The following is a 22,858-nucleotide window of genomic DNA, read 5'->3' as shown; positions in this document are numbered from 1 at the left end:
GAGCAGGGGATGCCAGGAATGACGGCAACGTTGTAACTGGTACGTTTCCTGTTAACAATCGTATTGCTTCTGTATTATTTGATTCGGGTGCCGATTGGAGTTATGTGTCCCTAGAGTTTAGTCAGCGATTAGGGATAACCCCAACACCTCTAGAAGTTAAACAAGTAGTAGAACTAGCAGATGGTAAGACGATAGAAGCCTCAAATGTCCTTTTTGGATGCAAACTAGATCTCGTGGGTCAGGTGTTTGATATTGACCTCCTTCCCGTTACACTCGGTAGTTTTGACATAGTGGTGGGCATGGATTGGTTGTCCAAGCACCAAGCAGAAATTCTATGTAAAGAGAAGATTGTGCGTATTCCTCTCCCTGATGGAGAGTCACTGTTAGTTCAAGGGCATCGTAGTGGGACGATGGTTGGGATTATCACGGCCATGCGTGCGCAACAGTATCTACGAAAGGGGTATTCTGCACTGTTAGCATTAGTTACCAACGCTCAGTCTGAGGAAGGTAAAATCGAGGATCTACCACTGGTGCGGGAATTCGCTGACGTATTCCCAGAAGAGCTACCAGGGTTACCTCCTCACCGTCAAGTAGAATTTCAGATTGATCTTGCACCAGGGGCGGCTCCAATTGCTCGAGCTCCTTACCGGTTAGCACCAGGAGAGTTACAGGAACTGTCTAATCAACTGCAGGAGTTGTTGGACAGGGGCTTTATTCGACCCAGTTCTTCGCCTTGGGGAGCCCCAGTGTTGTTCGTAAAGAAGAAGGACGGGTCATTCCGTATGTGTATCGACTATCGAGAGCTCAACAAGGTGACCATTAAGAACCGCTATCCGTTACCACGTATCGACGACTTGTTCGACCAGTTGCAAGGGTCGAGTTTCTATTCAAAGATCGACTTAAGGTCGGGTTATCACCAGGTAAGGGTTAGGGAAGAGGATGTTCCCAAGACAGCCTTTCGAACGCGCTACGGACACTATGAGTTTTTGGTCATGCCGTTTGGATTGACCAATGCACCAGCAGTTTTTATGGATCTCATGAACCGCGTATGCAAGCCATATCTCGACGAGTTTGTTATAGTATTTATTGACGACATCTTAGTCTATTCCAAGAACAAGGAAGATCACGAGCGCCACCTACGTCTCATTTTGGAACTTTTGAGAAGGGAACAATTGTATGCGAAATTTTCTAAGTGCGACTTTTGGATTCGAGAAGTGCACTTCCTTGGGCATGTTGTTAACGAAAAAGGGATACACGTGGATCCTGCGAAGGTGGATGCAGTTAAGAATTGGGCGGCACCAAAGACTCCGTCCGAGGTGCGACAATTTCTCGGTCTCGCAGGGTATTATCGAAGGTTTATTAAAGACTTCTCGAAAATCGCACAACCTCTCACCTCACTGACACAGAAGAACACGACGTACTCTTGGGGAACGAAACAGGAAGAGGCCTTCCAATTGTTAAAACAGAAACTTTGCAGTGCACCGATCTTGTCTTTACCAGAGGGCACCGAAGATTTTGTGGTATATTGTGACGCGTCAATTCAGGGTCTCGGTTGCGTGTTGATGCAACGCGAGAAGGTAATAGCTTACGCTTCTCGTCAGCTAAAGGTACACGAGAAGAACTACACGACACACGACTTGGAGTTAGGAGCGGTGGTGTTTGCGTTGAAGATTTGGAGGCACTATCTGTACGGTACCAAATGCACCATCTATACCGACCATAGAAGTCTCCAGCACATCTTCGACCAGAAAGAGCTGAATATGCGACAACGACGATGGGTGGAATTATTGAACGATTATGAATGTGCCATCAAGTACCATCCGGGCAAGGCGAACGTTGTAGCTGACGCCCTCAGCAGAAAGGATAATGCACCTAGGCGCGTGCGAGCATTGCAACTCACGATTCAGTCCAATCTCCCTTCCCAGATACGGGATGCTCAGTTAGAAGCGCTGAAACCAGAGAATGTTCGAGCTGAAGCCTTACGTGGCTCGAGACAACGACTAGAACAAAAGGGAGACGGCGCCTACTACGTAACTGGACGCATTTGGGTTCCACTCTTTGGCAACTTACGGGAACTTGTAATGGAAGAGGCACACAAATCACGCTACTCTATACATCCTGGATCAGATAAGATGTACCACGATCTGAAAACTACCTACTGGTGGCCCAGCATGAAGGCTCATATAGCAACCTACGTAAGCAAATGTCTGACCTGTGCTAAAGTCAAAGCAGAACATCAAAAGCCCTCGGGTCTACTGCAGCAACCAGAGATACCCACATGGAAGTGGGAACAGATCGCTATGGATTTCGTGACAGGATTACCCAGAACTCAGGCTGGGAACGACACTATTTGGGTGATTGTTGATCGCCTCACGAAATCAGCACACTTTTTGGCAATCAAGGAAACAGACAAGTTTTCTCAGCTGGCAGCAGTGTATCTTAAGGAAGTAGTTTCTAGGCATGGAGTGCCAACTTCTATCATTTCAGACCGTGATCCGCGTTTCACTTCAGAGTTATGGCAGTCTATGCATAAATCGTTTGGTTCCCAACTCGACATGAGTACCGCTTATCACCCGCAGACGGATGGTCAAAGTGAGCGCGCCATCCAAACACTCGAAGATATGCTTCGGGCCTGCGTACTCGACTTTGGAAAAGGATGGGAGAAGCACCTACCGTTGATAGAATTCTCCTACAACAACAGCTACCATTCAAGCATTAAGGCAGCTCCGTTCGAAGCACTGTACGGACGAAAATGTCGCTCGCCTCTCTGTTGGCATGAGGTGGGTGACAGCCAGATCACAGGCCCTGAGTTTGTCCTTGACGCATCAGAAAGCATTGTACAGATCAGAAACCGTATGGCCGCAGCCCGCGATCGTCAGAAAAGCTACGCTGACAAGCGTAGTAAGCCACTGGAATTTGAAGTTAATGACCGCGTTATGTTAAAGGTTTCACCCTGGAAGGGTGTGGTGCGTTTTGGGAAACGCGGCAAACTAAACCCTCGTTATGTGGGACCATTCAAAATTCTAGAACGAATTGGAAAGGTGGCCTACAGGTTGGAATTACCGGCCGAGTTGGGTAATGTCCATGATGTATTCCACGTATCGCAGCTAAAGAAGTGTTTGGTTGATGAAACACTAGTAGTACCATTTCAAGAGCTGAAGATAGACGACAAATTGCAGTTTGTCGAAGAACCAATTGAGATTATGGATCGGGAAGTTAAAGTTCGTAAACACAGTCGTATACCAATTGTGAGAGTTCGTTGGAACTCAAGACGTGGTCCAGAGTTCACGTGGGAACGCGAGGACCAGATGAAACTTAAGTATCCACATTTATTCCCCGAAGACCAGTCAAAACCTAGCGAACCTAGTGTTGATGCAACTAGCGAATTTCGGGACGAAATTCCCATTCAAGTTGGGGGGGATGTGACACCCCAGGAAAACCAGTAAACGATGTAACCTACCTAGCTTTAACTTATATAGCTTACGTTAGTGAGTGCGTACCAAATTTCGGGACGAAATTTCCTTTTAGTTGGGGATACTGTGACAACTCGTATTTTGAACCTAACCTAGTATGACTCGCTTGAAACTTATGTGAATATTTGAACTGATTGTGTGAACTTGAATGTTATGTGATTATGATTTTGTGCGCATCAGATATAAACGGACCAAACTCCAATCTACTTGCCTATACAACCCATTCGGTCCATGCGGTTGGACTCGAGACCTTGGGGACGGCCCAAGTAGGGGTCGGCCCACCTTTCTTAAACATGTAAACACTATGGGGAGTTTTGTTCTCTCATTGTTACAACAACACAAACACACACAAACCCTAAAGAACTCTCTCCCTCTCGTTTTCCCTTGGAACCCAACGGCAACACATCAACATCGAAGTTCTTAGGATCTCGGCTCATATCGCGATCTAGTTAATCACTTCACATTCTCGGTTAGTATATCACTATTGCTTGGTTCATGATTTTTAGTGTTCTCGGTTAGCATATCACACCTTCGGATGTTACATGATGATTATACTAAAAAGTTATGTTCTTGTGAATAGAATTGAATATTGATCATATAACTTAATGGATTTGTTATATAACATGCTCACAGATTTGTTATACACATGACTAGGTTGCATGCTAGTGTAGAATCGGCTAGTTTGGTGAACCGATAGTATGATTAGTTGTTGATGAATTAACTGTTCTTGATAATGATATGAATACGAATGAAACTGTTTGAAATCGTGCTTGATCTGATTGTGAAACTGCCATAGATGTTTACTGAATTTACGGAATGATTGTTGCTGTGTAATCAAGGAAAGTTGTTACATGCACCGTTGCGACACCGATTGCGAGTCGGAATCACCCGTTGCGACTCGAGACCTCACACCGACACACAGCAGCACAACTCGAAAACCGTGGTTGCGAGTCCGGTTGCGACTCGAAACCGACACAAAACAGCATGAACCGAGATCACGGTTGCGAGTCAGGATGCGACTCGAAACCGGACCATGACAAGCCGAAACCACAGTTGCGAGTCCCGTTGCGACTCGTAACCTCCTTTGGTTGCGACTCGAAATCTCAACACCTATATGACTCGAAACTTCCTTCGTTGCGACCCGAGACCTCCGGTCTCGACTCGAGGCCCTTATCACACGTACACTTTGTTATTGGGCCTGCACACTATCACGAGCCCAACTGATTGGGCTGAACACTTGGACTATGCTTGTTATGTAACTGCTTACGCTGATACCTATACGATGATGAATACTTGTACAACCTGTTACAATACGTGTAGAACCTACGTGCAATACTTGAATACGAATCTGATTAGTATGATAACTTTGGTAGGACGTGGTTGATCGCTTTTTAACTTAATTGAACTGTGTGTATCATACCGAGCAATCCCAGGTGAGTTCATTGCATTTTTCTCAAGCATGCGTCCCGGTGGTTTGGGACAACTGGTAAATATTTGGAAGGGAAACTTTGGGTAAACAATTTAATCGGTTTTGGTTATTGCCTGGAGAGCAATGGGGGTAATTAGTTGATAGCGCTATTAGGTACTAATTATCTGGGTTTCACTATGGTTGTTCAGAGGCACACTCCTCGGTTACGTAAGGGCGGTTCCCCTAGGGTAACTAACCGGACAACATAGTGGGTTGCTTAGAGGCACACTCCTCGGTTACCTAAGGGCGTAGTCCCTAGGGTAATCTAACTTGAGCAACATCGTAACATAACATTGAATCGTATTAACATCTATCTGGTAACACCACGCGTAACAACACCTTGAACTCACCAGCGTAGTCTGACACACTTGTTTGCATGCTTGTAGGTCATTAACACTGGAAACACGGACTTGCTGTCTGGGAGTGCTGGAGTTGTCATGGATCGAAGCTATGAGATTACTAGTGTCGACACTTTGGTTTTGAGTTATTATGAAACGATTACAAAACAATTTATTATATGCTTCCGCTACTCGACATTATTGAATTGATAACATGTTTTATTAAGTATTTTCTATTGGTTCAATGTGATTGGTGGCTCAGACTCTGATGTGTAACACGCCTCGCGGGGGTTTCCGCAGGTGGTATTTTGGGGGTGTTACAACATCAGTCCACACATGTTAAGCCACATCAGCAATATTTTAACCTAGTTAGTGTTTTTTTAACGTGAGAGTATTTTACAAACAAAAGTGAATAGTTCGGATTATTATTGGTGATTAAATGAGTTGGGATTATTATTGGCCAATAACAGTGAGTTGGGATTATTTATTTCCAATTTGCTGATTATTATTGGTGATTAAATGAGTTTGGATTATTATTGGCCAATAACAATGAGTTGGTATTATTTATTTCCAATTTGCCTATAAAAAATGCATAACAGCTTAACAATATTGAAAAATAAGTAGATCTTATATTAAAAAAGTTTAAGCAATTTTAATATAACATTTAAGACTTGATAAAATTCTCTAACTTATGATAAAATACTAGGTTAGTTCCCCGTGTGTTACACGGGTTAAACAATTTAAACTATATAGTATAGATATTTCCTGTAAATGCAAAACAAAGACATAGACATTTACATACCATATTGACATAAATGAGTTAATATAAATGTAACCCATCAACTCGTACATATTAATTAATGTCGTAGAGTTCGATAAGACGGCTCTAATGTCGGTTGAATGAGGTCAATCAGAGTCTATTTGATACCCTTTGTACGACTTCTTATTTTTTGAATCTTTGTATTTGATTCTAAACCTATTATTAATATTATTGATAATAATTTTAGTTATATATATCAATAATATTATATATATAAGGTGAGGTTCCAAAGCGAACACTTGTGTATTTGCGAACTGAGTGAACAAATCCTGGCCATTGATCTACACACGTGTATGGCCAGGATCTCATCATCAAATCGTAAAAGACACTAGTGTATTTCAACATCAAATCATGGCCATTGATCTACACACGTGTATGACCAGGATTAGTTCACTCAGTTTGCAAGCTACACTAGTGTTCACTCTTGAACCTAATCCTATATATATATATATATATATATATATATATATATATATATATATATATATATATATATATATATATATATCAATAATATATTTAGTCTAACATATTAATATTATTATGAATTTCGAAACTTGTTTAGCTAGGATTTAAGATTCTATTGAAGTTTTAGTTTAACAATAGGTTATTGAATTAATAATAAGAATTTGTATTAGATTAGATTAAATATTATTATTATTTGTATTAGATTAGATTAAATATTATTATTATTTGTATTAGATTAGATTAAATATTATTATTATTAGTATTATTAATAATTTTAATCAATTAAATGAGACAAGTGTCCTAAAACAGGTTTCTTTTATTATATAGTATAGATTTGGGCGAAAACATTGGTCTCAAAATTGACATTGTTGCAAAATATAATTTAAGAATAGTTTCTCTTTAATTTCTTCCTAGAGATTTATTTTAATGAATACTAGATTAGGGACCTCTATAGTACATAGGTTAATTAAATGTTTTTTTAATATTAATTTTAAATAACATATCATATAGTTTTTAAAATCTATAGTTTATTAGAAGTTGACATGTGACATCGAATATTTGATTTGAGAAAGAGACAGAATGTATAAATATACTGGTTATTTCTTAAAAGTTCTAAAAGTTTTGCAATTATTTAAAGTTTTAAAATGAACTCAACTCTTTATTATAAAATATTACATATTATAGATTGTTAGAGTATTAACATAAAGTATTTTGTTATACGTTATTATTTTTGTATTTTATTACATTAAAAGTGTAAAAGGTTAGTAGAAGCCAAGAGTTATTTATGCTTAGTTTGTTATAATTCAATTTTATTAATCCCTTTTATAAAGCAAAAACAGGATAAACATATATGAAAAAATAAAATGATAAAAGATAAAAATATAAAATTAATGGATTAAAATAGTATATTTTTTACTTGAATCTTATTAATTAACAAATATTATCTATATCTATTTATTTAGGGTAAAGGATAAAAAGATAAAATTCATGGATTAAAATAAATATTTTTTTTAATCTTATTAACAAATTGACACGTGACATCGAATATTTGATATGAGAAAGCGACAGAATGTATAAATAAACTGGTTATTTCTTAAGAGTTCTGAAAGTATTGTAATTACTTAAAGTTCTGAAATGAACTCAACTCTTTATTAAAGTTATGAAATGAACTTAACATAGATGAAAAACAAAATGGTAAAATATAAAAAGATAAAATTAATTAACAAATATTATCTATATCTATTTATTTAGAGTAAAGGATAAAAAGATAAAATTCATGAATTAAAATAATTTTTTTTGAATCTTATTAACAAATATTATCTATATCTATTTTATTAGGCGAGAAAACATAAATGAGATAACTCCACAGAGCGCCATGTGTCCCATATATGATATTATATGTATAGACTAGGTTAGAATCCCGTGTATTACATGGGTTGAATAAATGCAATTTTAAATACCAGATAATAAAAAAATATATCTTTAAAAATCTCGTTTATTACACGGGTTGAATAAATGCAATTTTATATACTAAATAATAAAACAATATATATTTAAAAATCTCGTTTATTACATTGGTTGAATAAATGCAATTTTATATATTAAATAATTAAAAAGTTATATATTTAAGAACCCCGTGTATTGTACGGGTTGAGTAAATTTAATTTTATATATTAAATAATAAAAAAGTTACATTTTTAAGAACCTCGTCGACGAGCTGAGGAGCGAGACTAATTTCAACCGTTAGGGAGACTAAAGCGGGAGACTGTGTTATACGGGTTGAACACATGTAATTTTATATACCAAACAATAAAAAGTTATATCTTTATAAATCTTATGTATTATATGTATTGAATAGATCTAATTTTATATACTACATAATAAAAAGAGTTATATTTTTAAAACCCCGAGTATTACACGAGTTCCATAAATGTAATTTTGTATAGTAAAAATAAAAATGTTATATCTTTAAAAAATCTCGTTTATTACACGGGTTGAATGAATATAATAAAAATTTATATCTTAAAAAAAACTAACGGATATACTCGATATATGATAGATGGGGTGATTGCGGTGATTGTTCTTATAAATGTCACGCACACTGATTACCAATAAACCAATAAACACCTTTTAAACATTTTTTAAATAGGTTCTACCCTTAACTATTTTAGTTTAAAAAATAAATAAACCATTTAAATTAACTGAGCTAGAGCTAAAGGACATAACTTGCAAGGGTTTGCAAACATCAAGTACGTTTGCTGTAATTATTGAAGAAAAAGGATACTGATTGCAATAAGGGACATACATAAAAGACGATTTTTGTAATTTACTCTATTTTAAAATATTATATATATAATATCTCTTATATGAATTGTTTAAATTTATATTAAATTTAATTGTATAATTATCTATAAAAATAGATGGCTTCAATAAATGACATGTGTCCAAAATTAGGTTTCTTTTATTATAGTAGATAGATTCTTTAATTTCTTCCTAGAGAATACTTTTAATTCATTTTAGAGAATACTTTTAATGAACATTGGTGGGATAAGGCTTATGACCATTAGGTCAGTTCGATTCCCACAAAGAGGGTTTTTCCAAGATTTATTGGGTTTTCTACTAAATTGGTGTATAGGCATTATTGCCTAGTGGAGATGGATATGATCGGGTGGTTCTGCTGGTGACACGATGATACTCTAGTGGTTCGTCAGTGATCCAAATTTGCCATTAAAAAAAAAGATATGTGAAGGAAAAAACAATAAAAAGTAATAAATATATAAATATGTTTGGTTCAATACAAATTAATAGAGTGGTCCTCGTCCATAAAAAGTGATAAACATAAATAAGTTTTTAAGTGTGACAATTCACATGTATATTTTAATATGAATTCAATATAGTAATATAATATGTATAATTTAATTCAAGTCAATAAAGTTGTCCTTGTTCGTCAAAAGGACAATGTAATCATAAAATTTTTGGGAATTAGACTCTACTTTGAATAACAATGTGATAAGTTACTTGTGTGGTTGGCCATGGTTTGGTAATTGATAATGGTTTATTAAAAGTAGAGGTGTTAAAAAAAATCTATTTGCATTTGTAAAATTGAAATTTGACTCGTTCGACTCGAGTTCGATTATCAAGATTCGAATTCAACTTTTAAAAATATGAATTCGATTTGATTCGTATTCCAATTAAGTAATCGAAATCTAGTTGAGTACGGATTTATAATTTTCAATTCGATTCGATTCAAAATTCGAATTAAGTTTATAAATACCCTTTAATATAAACACAGCACACACATAACTCCAAATTTAGGCCAAAGTATAAATTGCATCAATATTATTCATAACATTACCAGACCCAAATGATAAATAACTCATACTACTTATTTTTAAATTCTTACCCAACTCAGATCGCTACAAGTAACTAACCTCACTTCTAAATTCTTGTCTTCTGATATATTGATACTTTATTAATTTTGTAGATTAGTATTTTTTATGTTAAAAATAATTAGTTTATAGTAGTTTAAAAAAATGTTATTTTTTTTTGGGTGACCTGAATTAAATCAAATTTGAGTTTTAAATAAAAATAATTCAAATTTAAATCGAATATGAATTTAGGTTAAAAAAATCGATAAATCCGATTTGCTTCGTTGAACATCCCTAATTCAAAGCAACCGTTTTCTTAACCTAATTGGTAATTTAACTGGTTATATAACCAGACTAATCCTTTCATCGATTTTTTGTGATTTTAAAAAGCAGATGATTCTATAACTATTTTTAAGGATTTATCGATTTATTGTGATTTCACAACATCGAATACATGAACTATATGAAATTGAAGGGATGGACTCATGGACATAAAGATTACCTCAGTTACTTTTGACTCATTGGTTGTGTATATTTGTGCAAAGTTCTATATTTAGTTTTACTAGTATCTGTTTAATTATTATAAGCATATATAGATTACTCAGTTTTACTAGTGGTTCGTCAGTAATCCAAATTTGTCATTAAAAAAAATATCTGTTTAATTATTAAGCATATATAGATTATATAAATGTTAAAACAACACAATAAGTATTATACATAGGGATAGGGCGCTCATAAATCATAATGATAACCAAAAGTGTAGCATTATTCAAGCCCACTAACTTTATCATTCGATAAGTCAATCCATTAAGTCGCAATATCATCATGTTTCTTGTTAATGGCTTCAAGAATTAATGAAAAACTTTGCCTCGTTTCGTAGCTTTTGAGCATTTTGAACACTTTCTTATTGTAAAAAATATTTAAAAAACAACTCTAAGATAAAGTTTAAAACCCCCAATTCATATAGGAATGTAGGATATAACGAACATTAGTAAAATTAATTCAGTACACATGAATAATTTTATAGAACACGAGTAAAATAACAAACACATTTGTAAAAAGCAACTCTAAGAAGTTTGAAACCACAAATCATATAGAATGTTGGATAAAACAAACACGAGTAAAATTAAATTTACTATACATGAACAACTCCATAGAACACAGGTATATGACAAACTGTTACAACATTAACAAAAAAACTCAATTATAAAGACTAGTCTGGTAAGTGAGGGAGCCTATCTGGGCTATAAACCCCACATTCTGTAACCAGTTGTAAGTTCCAACACATTTGTTGCCCATATGTAACACCACACCCGTAATCTGGGTGATCATGCATAATTGGTACAGACTTAGCAGCAAAAACATATCTGTTTTTATTAATACACAATTGTTGTACTTTGTCTTGGGGGAAAATACAACATTCTATCATACTGATCCTAGCATGATTTACAACATTCCACCAGATTACGCAACCCTAGGATACAACATTTCACCGACCATCACAAGTCTTGGATTAAGAGTAACCCTAGAACTGCCTATCTTCAAGCCTCATACACATGTTTAAAAGACGGCGTCAGCTTACACTGGTGAGTCCATGAATATACGCAAGTTGTAAATCACATTATTACATTCATGACTTATACCTGCTCATGTCATTATACCCGACGTGACCAACGACACCCAACACATGGACCCCGTGACTTACATCCCACTACAATCATTGCCTACTACACCACAGACGTTAACACATGGCTAGTATAGTATTGACACACCCGTCGTAACAACAAATATAATGGTCCCCAAATATCATGTGTACGTATGCTCAGGTTATATACATGCATATAACAATCATGAGTTATTACATTTTGAGAAAAACAAAAGGGCTTTGTGACTTTGGTTGTGAGATATGTGTGACGTTTTTGAATTGTTATTAGTGGAATGTATCCGTCCTAAAGAATGAAGATGTTATGTTTATCTGATAGTGATTAGATGAACAACAAAAGGGCATTAGAATTAGAATTCATCTGAAATTTTGTGGAAAACATGATACTTAAATAAAATTTCATGGAATATATTACTGAGGGGAAAAAAATGAGGTGCTTGAATTTTACAAATCTAAATCAAGTTTGAAAAAAATTACTTTTCGATTAGACACACACATATGGGTAAAGGTAGGGGTGTTTTAAACCGTTGAAACACAAATCAAAGTGAGTTTGTTGTGTACTCAAATGAATAGATAATAAATTAGAAAGTAAGTAATTGTGATTCGACCGATTCATAGAGCAATTACACTGAGAAATCAAACAACTAACATAGAAGATGAAAACACCACATTCATCAAATTTGTTGGGCCTCCTTTACTGGGCTGGTTGGGCTCAGGTCCAGTTCATAACAGAGTTGGCTGGTTTTAGATAGAGTAAATTGTCATTTTAGTCCCTGAGTTTTTATCTAAATTACCATTCTAGTCCAAATAATTTTTTTTCTCCTTTGGGTCCTTGGCTTTTCTTTTTTCTTGCCATTTTGATCACATTGCCTAACTTAGTCTAAAAACCATGTTATAATCAGGAAAATTTTTGGCATTAAATTATTATGAGGTTTATAAATTATGTTGTAAACTACCACTGGTTATCACTACACAACAGTTATACCAAAAATACCCCTGGTTACAGTGGCGAAGCTTGACAATGAAGACCGGGGGGGGGGGGGTCGAAAACATATATGCCAAAAAATTTCTATAGAACCGGGGGGTCGAAAACGTATATACCCAAAAAAATTATACGAAAACCAGATATATAACACTACTGAGCGAAAAGTTCAGGGGGGTCGGACGCCCCTCCCGACCCCTCTTAGGCTACGCCCCTGCCTGGTTATAACCAGATTTTTAGACTGGGTTAGGCAATGTGATCCAAATGACAAGAAAATGGAAAAGTCAGGGACCCAGAGGAGAAAAAAAACTATTTGGACTAAAATGACAATTTAGACCAAACCTCGGGGACTAAAATGGCAATTTACTCTTTTAGATACAAATGGTTTGGTTTTTGTGGCTATGAATTGTCACTTGCATATACATGTATGCTCATGAATCATGACATAACGCAACAATGATATGATATCTAGTTTTTTTCATACATATATTTTTAACAAGTTGGTACTAATAACTATTTTCTTCTTCAAAGATTGTGGAAATGGAAGCACACAAAACAGCTATGCCTGAACATCAAGTTGTTGTTTCTCTAGCTGAAAAATTCAGGTATATAACAACTTATTTAAAATTTAAGCACGTTCTTAAGTGTTTAGGCTATCTTTTATCATCGTCACATTAGATGTCTTATCAGTTATCACTTTGTGTAGTAACGATTGAAGTTCAAATGAAACAAGTGTGGAATTGGTTCCAAAATAGACGCTATGCTATCGGAGCTAAATGGATGGCTCAAGAGGATTCTGCTATCGTAAAAGGTGCATGCTGCCTCTTCAAGTGAGTTAACTTGGTACTTTTTGCAGTATTTGTTGTGCTTAACTTACACACATTCTTGATAACGCAGCTTGTAGTTTCATCTGTTGACTAATTTGCATTGAGGGTCAACTCAGCTTCAGTTAGAACTCTTTACTCTCCCACAAGTTAATTCTCAGATGGAGTAGTTTGTACCTAATATTAAACATAATAATAATTCATTGTGATATTCTTTGTAGGTATGATGTTCTATAAAAAACCAAATACATAGATTGACGAAAAGAAAGGTAAATTGTTATAAAATGGTTTTAGTGTATTAGATAGTTTTAACAAGTTTAGATATTTTTTAAATATGAGTGAAAAACCGATGAAAACAGTGGAAAACATCGTAAAACTGTCAATGCTCGCCTCTTTCTTTTGCTGAACCGTTGGTTTTTTAAGATTTGGCCGACCGTTGAACGGACTTGAGCACTGTCCGTTTAGCTTTACAAAGCTCGAGCTTGGCTCTTTTCGAGCTCTATATCCAAAACTTGAGATCGGTTCTTTAGAAAGTCTTCAAGTTCGAGTTTGGCTTATTTATTATTTATTATCGAACTTATATAAGTTCGACTCGAATAATTTACACAGTTGAACCGTCATGAATCTTGATATTTATGAAACCCGGTTAATCTCTTAACATCAAGTACTTAGTTAGATAGTTAGAATACATAGTTATATAAGCGGTTATGAACTACAAGGACCAATATTGTCAAAATGAAAGGTCGTAACCACCACCTCTTACCGAAAGGGTGTGTCCCTCTCTCACACTGTTTCCGATCGGACAAGGCAAAAAGAAAAGAAGAAAGGCACCGGTTGGAATGTATGGACAGGAAACGATGTGTCTCTTCACAATTAATCACAGCCACACATTCAAGGGACGCGTCTATTCGCAAAGAGACACGACTCTTCACTCGTACCCGTTGAAAACTATAAATAGGATCGTTTGTTTTCATTTGTATTACTACACACATTCATTCGATTTGTACATACATTCAAGTTATTGTTTATTCAAGTTTGTTTAATCACGCTCATTCTAGAGATCAAAGATCATTTCGGGCCAACAAATTGGTATCAGAGCATCAGGCTCTAGGCGTAGGAATCACAAGGCATCGCAGGGAATTCGCGATCAGGTTTCAATTTCGTTTTTTTAATTCGCAAGTTCAATTCAGAATTTTGATTTCGGTTCTAGGGTAATCGGTTGAACCGAAGGGTTGGTTAGGAATCTAGGGTTTGTTTGATTCCGGGGTTTAGTGCGAATTAGATTGTTTGATTGTTTGATTGTTACACGATTCGGGTAATCGTGGGTTTGTGAGATCTATTGAAACCAAGAAAGTAAAAGTTTAGTAGAAGTGAAGATTGTTCGGCAGGAAGACATGTCAGGAACATCCGGACAAAATCCAATAATAATACAGAAAGAAGGAAACTCTCTTTCCCAGTTTCAGTGTCCGATTCTGAAACCAACAAACTTTACAGTTTGGGCTATTCGTATCAAGACGATCCTTGAAGCGAATGGTTTGTGGGAAACGATCGAACCGGCAGAAAATGCAACGGTAGACACTAAGAAAGATAAGTCTGCAATTGCATATTTGTTTCAAGCAATACCAGAAGATGTTGTATTGCAAGTAGCAAGTTGTAAGAATGCAAAGGAAATTTGGGATAATCTAAAGGTAAGACACGTTGGTGTTGATCGGGTACAAAAGGCACGTATGCACACGCTATTATCAGAATTTGAATTGTTGCAAATGAAGGATGACGACACTATTGACTCATTTACCGCAAAGATTAATAGTATCGTTACCCGGGCAACTGAAGTAGGAACGACATTGAGTCAACCGACTCTAGTACGCAAACTTCTAAATGGCGTACCGGATAAGTTTACTCAAATCTTTGCCTCCATGGAACAATACTCCGATCTAGAAACTATGACGCTAGAAGAAGCAGTCGGAAGATTAAAGACGTATGAAGAACGGCTCAGGTTAAAGAAAGGAAATCAAGGAGAAAGCCAAGATAGGCTTATGTTCACACATCATGATAACACCAGAGGAAGACAATCTGGAAACCGTGGTCGTGGTAGATTTAACCAAACGCGTGGAAATTGACGAAACAACGGAAATAGGCAAAGTCCCAGAAACGAAGGATCTACATCTAGATCTAGAAATGGAAATTCTAGAAATTGGAGGAAGTTTGCAAGAACCGACCTAAGTAAGATCCAATGTTTTAAGTGTCAGAAGTTTGGACCCTTCAAGAAGGACTATTCTGAGAAAGACGAAATACAAGAACATTCAAACCTCGTCGAGGAAGACGAAGCACCCGTATTGCTAATGGCAATACAAGAAGAAAACATTGTTCAAGAAAGGATTCTACTAAATGAAAAACGCATGGAACCAGCAACTTACGCCTCAGAAGATGAAAGTCTATGGTATTTAGACAACGGGGCCAGCAACCACATGACAGGAGTGCGAAGTCACTTCAGAGAGTTAGATGAAATGGTGACAGGGCAAGTTCGGTTCGGTGACGGGTCGCACGTAGAAATTAAAGGCAAAGGTTCAATACTGCTGGAATGTCTGAACCAAGAACAAAAGATTGTTTCACAAGTATACTACATTCCAAGTCTGAAAAGCAACATATTGAGCCTCGGACAACTTACAGAAATCGGTTGCAAAGTGGTTATGGACGGAGATCTACTAACTATCAGAGATCGAAATAGAAAGCTACTAATGCGAGTCAAGAGAATGAAGAACAGGCTGTACAAAGTCAAACTGAAGACTGGAAGACCAATCTGCCTGCTCTCAAAAACCGAAGCCATAGCATGGTTATGGCACGCAAGGTTAGGCCATTTACACTTCGATGCTATTAAGGAAATGACTCGTAAGAACTTGGTACATGGAGTTCCTCAAATAAGTCATGCTAGTCAAATCTGTGACGCATGCTTATTAGGAAAGCATAGTAGGGCACCATTTCCAAATCAGGCAAAGTTCAGATCTCTAAGGCCTCTGGACTTAGTCTATGGAGATTTGTGTGGTCCTATATCCCCACCAACACATGCTGGGAAAAAGTATATATTCTTACTTGTAGACGACTGTACTCGCTACATGTGGGCATATTTACTAACTTCCAAGGATCAAGCATTCGAAACTTTTAAGGAGTTCAAAGAAAAGGTGGAAAAGGAAGCACAGACCAAGTTAAAAATGCTAAGGACGGATAGAGGAGGTGAATTCACATCGGCTGAATTCAACAAACATTGCAAAACCAACGGCATAGCAAGACAGCTCACAGCACCGTATTCCCCACAGCAAAATGGAGTAGTAGAAAGGCGAAACAGGACGATGTTGTCCACTACTTGCATTATGCTAAAGGCAATGAACATGCCACAGAACTTTTGGAGTGAAGCAATACGACACACGAGATATGTACTAAACAGGGTTCCAACAAAAGCCCTGGTAAACAAGACACCATATGAAGCATTGAAAGGAAGAAAGCCAAATCTGGAACACTTGAAGGTCTTTGGCTGCACAGCTTACGCTAAGGTGCTACCACTTCAACAAAAGAAGTTAGATGATAGAAGTGCACCTATGGTTTACCTTGGAATAGAAGAAGGATCAAAGGCATACAGATTATATGATCCAGCAAAGAACAAGATATGTGTCAGTAGAGATGTAAAGTTCATGGAAGGTCAACCATGGAACTGGAATAGTTATATGGAAACGGTAGACTCAGGGAATCCCGAATGGACAAACTTTGTCATTCAAGAAAATGACAACTCGCCAAAGTTAGAGGAAAATGAACCAAGTAGTCCTGGCAATAGCGGGCCACATCATGATGATTCAGGAGTAGATCAGACAGAAGAACAAGACTCCTATGTAACCCCGCCAGCACATTCGTACAATCAGAACTCAGCAGGAAGTCCAAGCAATTTATCAAGTGGAGGTCCATCCACCTCTGAAAGTACAACAGAAAGTATTAGTGACACTCCAGTAAAACTGAGAAGTCTCGAAGAATTATACGAAGAGACAGAGGAAATTCAAGTACATCCACATGAATTATTACTCGCTGAAGAAGAACCAAGGAATTACAAGGAAGCATCTAGTGACAGAAAATGGATTGAAGCAATGAAGGCTGAGTTAGACTCAATAAACAAGAATAACACTTGGAGTTTGACAGAGTTGCCAAGAGATCACAAGGCAATAGGTTTAAAATGGGTATTCAAGACTAAGAAAGATGCAAACGGAAACATTGTCAGACACAAGGCAAGGCTAGTTGCAAAAGGATATGTTCAGCAACACGGAATAGACTTTGACGAAGTCTTTGCACCAGTAGCACGTATGGAGACAGTACGACTAATGTTGGCTTTAGCAGCATATCAAGGTTGGGAGGTACATCATTTAGATGTGAAATCTGCATTCTTACACGGAGACCTCAAGGAGGAAGTCTATGTATCACAACCAGAAGGATTTGTAAAGCCAGGGAATGAAGGAAAGGTTTATAGACTAGCTAAAGCTCTGTATGGATTGAGACAAGCACCAAGAGCTTGGAATACGAAGTTAGATCAAACCCTAAAGTCACTTAACTTCAAGAAGTGCACTTTAGAGAATGCAATCTATACAAGGACAAGTGAGACTTCTACGCTAATAGTTGGAGTCTATGTTGATGATTTGATAGTCACTGGAACATCAAGAAAGGAGATAGATGTTTTCAAATCTCAGATGAAGAACAATTTTGATATGAGCGATCTAGGATTGCTAGCATACTATCTGGGAATAGAAGTTATTCAAGCAGGGGGTGAGATAGCCATCAAACAGACAGGCTATATCAACAAGATACTCAAAGACGCCGATATGTTATCCTGCAATGACACAAAGACTCCCATGACTCCAGGAACTCAATTAACAAAGACTGAAGAAGGAGATCTAGTAGATGCAACGCATTACAGAAGCCTGATAGGTTCTCTCAGGTACTTATTGCATACAAGGCTAGATCTATGTTACCCAGTCAGTCTGCTTAGTAGATTCATGCAAGAACCAAAGGAACAACACTTGAAAGCAGTAAAGCAAATACTACGTTACATCAAAGGAACTAAAGAGCATGGAATCATCTACAAAAGGCAAGGAGGATGTAAGATCACAGGTTATAGTGATAGTAGTTTTGGAGTTAATACAGACAAAGGAAAAGGAACAACTGGTCTGGTATTCTACTTTGGAGAATCACCTATAACCTGGTGTACACAAAAGCAACAGACAGTGGCACTATCATCATGTGAATCAGAATTCATGGCAGCCACTGCAGCAGCATGCCAAGCACTATGGCTTAAAAGATTGTTAAGTGAAATTACATGCTGGAAGGAAGAGAAGATAACACTCAGAGTAGATAATGTTTTAGCAATAGCACTCATGAGAAATCCAGTCTTTCATGGAAGAAGCAAGCACATTGACACACGCTATCATTTCATAAGAGAATGTGTGGAGAACGAAGATATCACTGTGGAACACATAAGTGGAGAACTACAACGGGCAGATATACTAACAAAGGCACTAGCAAGGATCAAGTTTGCTACAATGAGGGAACTGCTCGGGATTCAAGATTTGAAGCAACTTACGGATGTTCGAGATTAGGGGGGTGAATGAAACCCGGTTAATCTCTTAACATCAAGTACTTAGTTAGATAGTTAGAATACATTGTTATATAAGCGGTTATGAACTACAAGGACCAATATTGTCAAAATGAAAGGTGGTAACCACCACCTCTTACCGAAAGGGTGTGTCCCTCTCTCACACTGTTTCCGATCGGACAAGGCAAAAAGAAAAGAAGAAAGGCACCGGTTGGAATGTATGGACAGGAAACGACGTGTCTCTTCACAATTAATCACAGCCACACATTCAAGGGACGCGTCTATTCGCAAAGAGACACAACTCTTCACTCGTACCCGTTGAAAACTATAAATAGGATCGTTTGTTTTCATTTGTATTACTACACACATTCATTCGATTTGTACATACATTCAAGTTATTGTTTATTCAAGTTTGTTTAATCACGCTCATTCTAGAGATCAAAGATCATTTCGGGCAAACAATTTAGAGAGAAATGATGCGATGAAGCACACGTCTCAACCAGCAACCTTCTTGAATTCTATGTGTTGTACATATTACATGACTGCCCATGTGACTTTGGCTTTGGTTAATTATCTAACGACAATGCCACTATCCTTTTTCTGCTCACATTCGGTAGACAGTCCCTTTTTGTCCCTCTATAAAGTAGCCTTTTCTTTTAGCCCCTTTTATTTGTTGTCATTACAAAAGAATTTGTTTGTATTTATATGAAAAATAACACAAAACATAAAAAAAGGACAGATAGGGATATATTATAATAGAATGAATAATGGTGAAACGGTGAACTAAGTCTCATACTCATACTCGATTGTAAAACTGTGAATCACATTTGTTTGATATGTGATAACTTGTTACCCGTCAGGTAAATTATTTATCTGTCATGTATCACGCATGCTGGATGTTTTGGTTAGTCTGACCCTATATTCGGTTTCAATCAAACTAGGACTGAAAATGAGCGCAAGCATAAAGAGTTGATGTAATATCAAAAAAATAAAAAAATAAAAAAATAAAAAAAAAATGAAACGTATAATTAATTATAAATACTATATTTACAAGGCTTATTCTCTAAACTTGAACTGTATAGCATAAACTTAAGTTTGTCTGAAATATATCATACATTAACAAGTGCTTATTTTTCTATAGCACAAATTAAGGTTTGTTGTTTTAATATTTAACGCATGTTACCCATCCCCAATAATTTTGTCCGACGTGGATAAAATATAAAAAAAGCCAGCTGGGAACAAGGGCAAGACCGTCATTTCACCCCTCCCCTGTTTTCCTACAATCAAAATCTTGCAAAAAAGACAAACCCCACCACCATATAACCACCAATAACCACCACAAAGTCCACATTACAACCCATGAAGATCTCATCCAAATCAATCTTGACCCCGGGTCAAACCACCCTCTCAACCTCACTCAGCCGGAGGCTCAGAACCGGCGCCAGCGTCAACGGCGGCGCGTCACCGCGCGTGTTCACCACCACCGTCAAAAAGAGAGGAACTTTCCAGAACCCAGAACCATCTTCCCCTAAAGTCACCTGCATTGGTCAAGTTAGGGTCAGAACCAAGAAGAAAAATGCCAAAAAGCTCAAAACTTTATCAAGAAAACATAGTGCTGAATCAGCTGATGATGTTAGTTTTAGAAAATTTGATCATACCCTTGATGGGTTTCCTTCAAAACGTCATAAACATAAAGAAAGTTTGAATCTTGGATCAAAGGGTGCTCAAAATGACCATCAAGATCAAGAATGTTCACAGGTGCAGAGGAAATGGGTGCATTTTCCGGTGACTGTTTGTGATGCTTTGAGGGCGTTTGGATCAGAGTTCAGCTGCTTGTTTCCTTGCCGGAGAGAAGAGAAAACAACGGTGGCACAGTGGCTGGTGGCGGTGCAGGACGGTGGAAAAGATATTGAATTGGTTGTTGGAGATGAAGAACAAGATGATGATGGAGAAAGTGTTGGGAAAAGGAGACATGTGTTTGATGATTTGCAGATTGTTGGTGATAGAATTGAAGGGTATAAAGATGAAGCAAGAGTGAGTGTTTGTGTGCCACCAAAGAATGCTTTGTTGTTGATGAGATGTAGATCTGATGCCATTAAAGTTGAAGGTATTAGTAGATCTTGGGAACCGAATGTTGAGAAAACTGATGAAGAAGATGAACTTTTTGACAATGAAGATAAAATCAAAGAAGATTTGGAAGAAAATCTTCAAGTGGGGCAGAAGAAAGTCATGATCTTGGATCATGATCATGATCAAGATCAAGAAATTGTTAATATGCAACAAGATGAAAGTACAAAAGATCAAGAACATGATCATGTGCATCAAGATGAAGTGGGCCAAGATCAAGAACTAGATAATGTGCAACATAATGAAGTGGGTCCAGATCAAGAACATGAAAACTTGAAAGAATATCAAGTGGGTCAATGTCAAGAAGAAGAAAGTTTCAATCTTTTGTCATTATTTGGGGAAATAGTGAATCAAGATTACAAGGTTCAAGAACATGATGTAGAAGAACATAACAATGGAGTTTTAGAGAGAGAAAGTGAGGTTAAAGAGGATAGAGAAAGTGAAAAAGTATTGCCTGATTGTTTGATAATGATGATGTATGAGCCCAAGTTATCAATGGAGGTATCAAAAGAAACATGGGTCTGCCAGAAAGATTTCATCCAACGCCAGTCCAGTAGAAGAAAGCCGCCGCATCCACCGCCGCCGATCACATCCGACGGTGGATTACCGACGGTGTTACTGCAGCCGGGGCGGTCGTCATGTTCATTACCGGTGGCGGCTTCCATGGCTATGGTGTTAGAGCAGAAGTTGGCTAATGCGGTGGGTTACGAGCCGTTTGTGTTGACAAGGTGTAAGTCGGAGCCGCTGAAGTCGGCTGCGGCTAAGCTGCTACCTGAGAGTTGTGTGTTGGAAAACAGGAAGTTGGAACGGCTGAGCCGAGGCACAATTGGTGTCGGCGCGGCTGGGTTAGGGTTTTGAGCTAGTGGCGTTTCATTTTTGAAAGTCTGTTTCTTTCAAGGCTCGAACCCTTGACATTCGAGGGGAGCTCAAAACTCAAACGGTTTTGCCAATTGGACACAAACCCCCACCCTTTGAGCTATTGATGTTTGTACATTGTTTTTCGAATTTTTATTTAGTACGCAATACGTGGTGGTACTCTATATAACTTCGAAACGGTAGTAGCAAATGAGTTTGTACAAGTATGTGATGCATGCGTTTGATATATTTTTCTTCATCCTGTTGTTGTGATCATTTGAGTTATCAAATTGTAATAATATGGCTTCAAATGGCTCCACTTTGATGTTTTGAGTTGACCCCACTTGATTATCTGTATTAAAAGTTTGTCACTATTGATCAATAGTAATAGTAGTGTTAATCAAGTAGATACCCTTGAATTCGGCTCAATCCAACCCAACTCAACTCAACTCGATTGTAAGGTACATGTAACTTAGAGGTTTCAGTTGAGTTTTAAATTTTATAAGAAGGCGTAGAGTGTAGGGCTGTTCAATTGACGGAGATAAAACTTTTTAGTCAGATAGTCAAGTTCTAAAAAACTAAGCTTTTATTATATATAAAAAATCAACACATTTTGGTGATGAGGGGTCATCAGACCCTCTTAACCTTCCTTTGGTTCCGTCAATGTGTTATGTTGGTTTTGAACTTTGAGGTCCTTTTTATTGGGCTTGTTTTAATTGGGTGTTGTTTAGAATCCCGCTTTGGGTTTTCCTGTTCAACAATCTAATTGTTCTCTCTCAATATATATCATGTCTATGTATATTGTAATTTGTGTGCCTATGAGCTAAATGAAATAACTAAATATAT

General features: G+C 37.1%; 1 protein-coding gene across 1 annotated transcript; it reads left to right on the top strand.

Moving 5' to 3' along the window:
- The first annotated feature begins 20,389 nt into the window (after positions 1-20,389).
- LOC110892995 lies at positions 20,390-22,015 on the top strand. The gene has a single exon (XM_022140121.1). The coding sequence runs from the start codon at positions 20,390-20,392 to the stop codon at positions 22,013-22,015; it is 1,626 nt and encodes a 541-aa protein (XP_021995813.1).
- Positions 22,016-22,858: the final 843 nt, after the last annotated feature.

Source organism: Helianthus annuus, chromosome 12 (genome assembly GCF_002127325.2).
Source record: "Helianthus annuus cultivar XRQ/B chromosome 12, HanXRQr2.0-SUNRISE, whole genome shotgun sequence".
Classification (NCBI taxonomy): domain Eukaryota; kingdom Viridiplantae; phylum Streptophyta; class Magnoliopsida; order Asterales; family Asteraceae; genus Helianthus; species Helianthus annuus.
This window is presented reverse-complemented; position numbering and strand designations above follow the sequence as displayed.

Excerpts from the sequence above, each read along its gene's own strand:
- LOC110892995 (XM_022140121.1), top strand. The coding sequence starts at position 20,390 with ATGAAGATCTCATCCAAATCAATCTTGACCCCGGGTCAAACCACCCTC.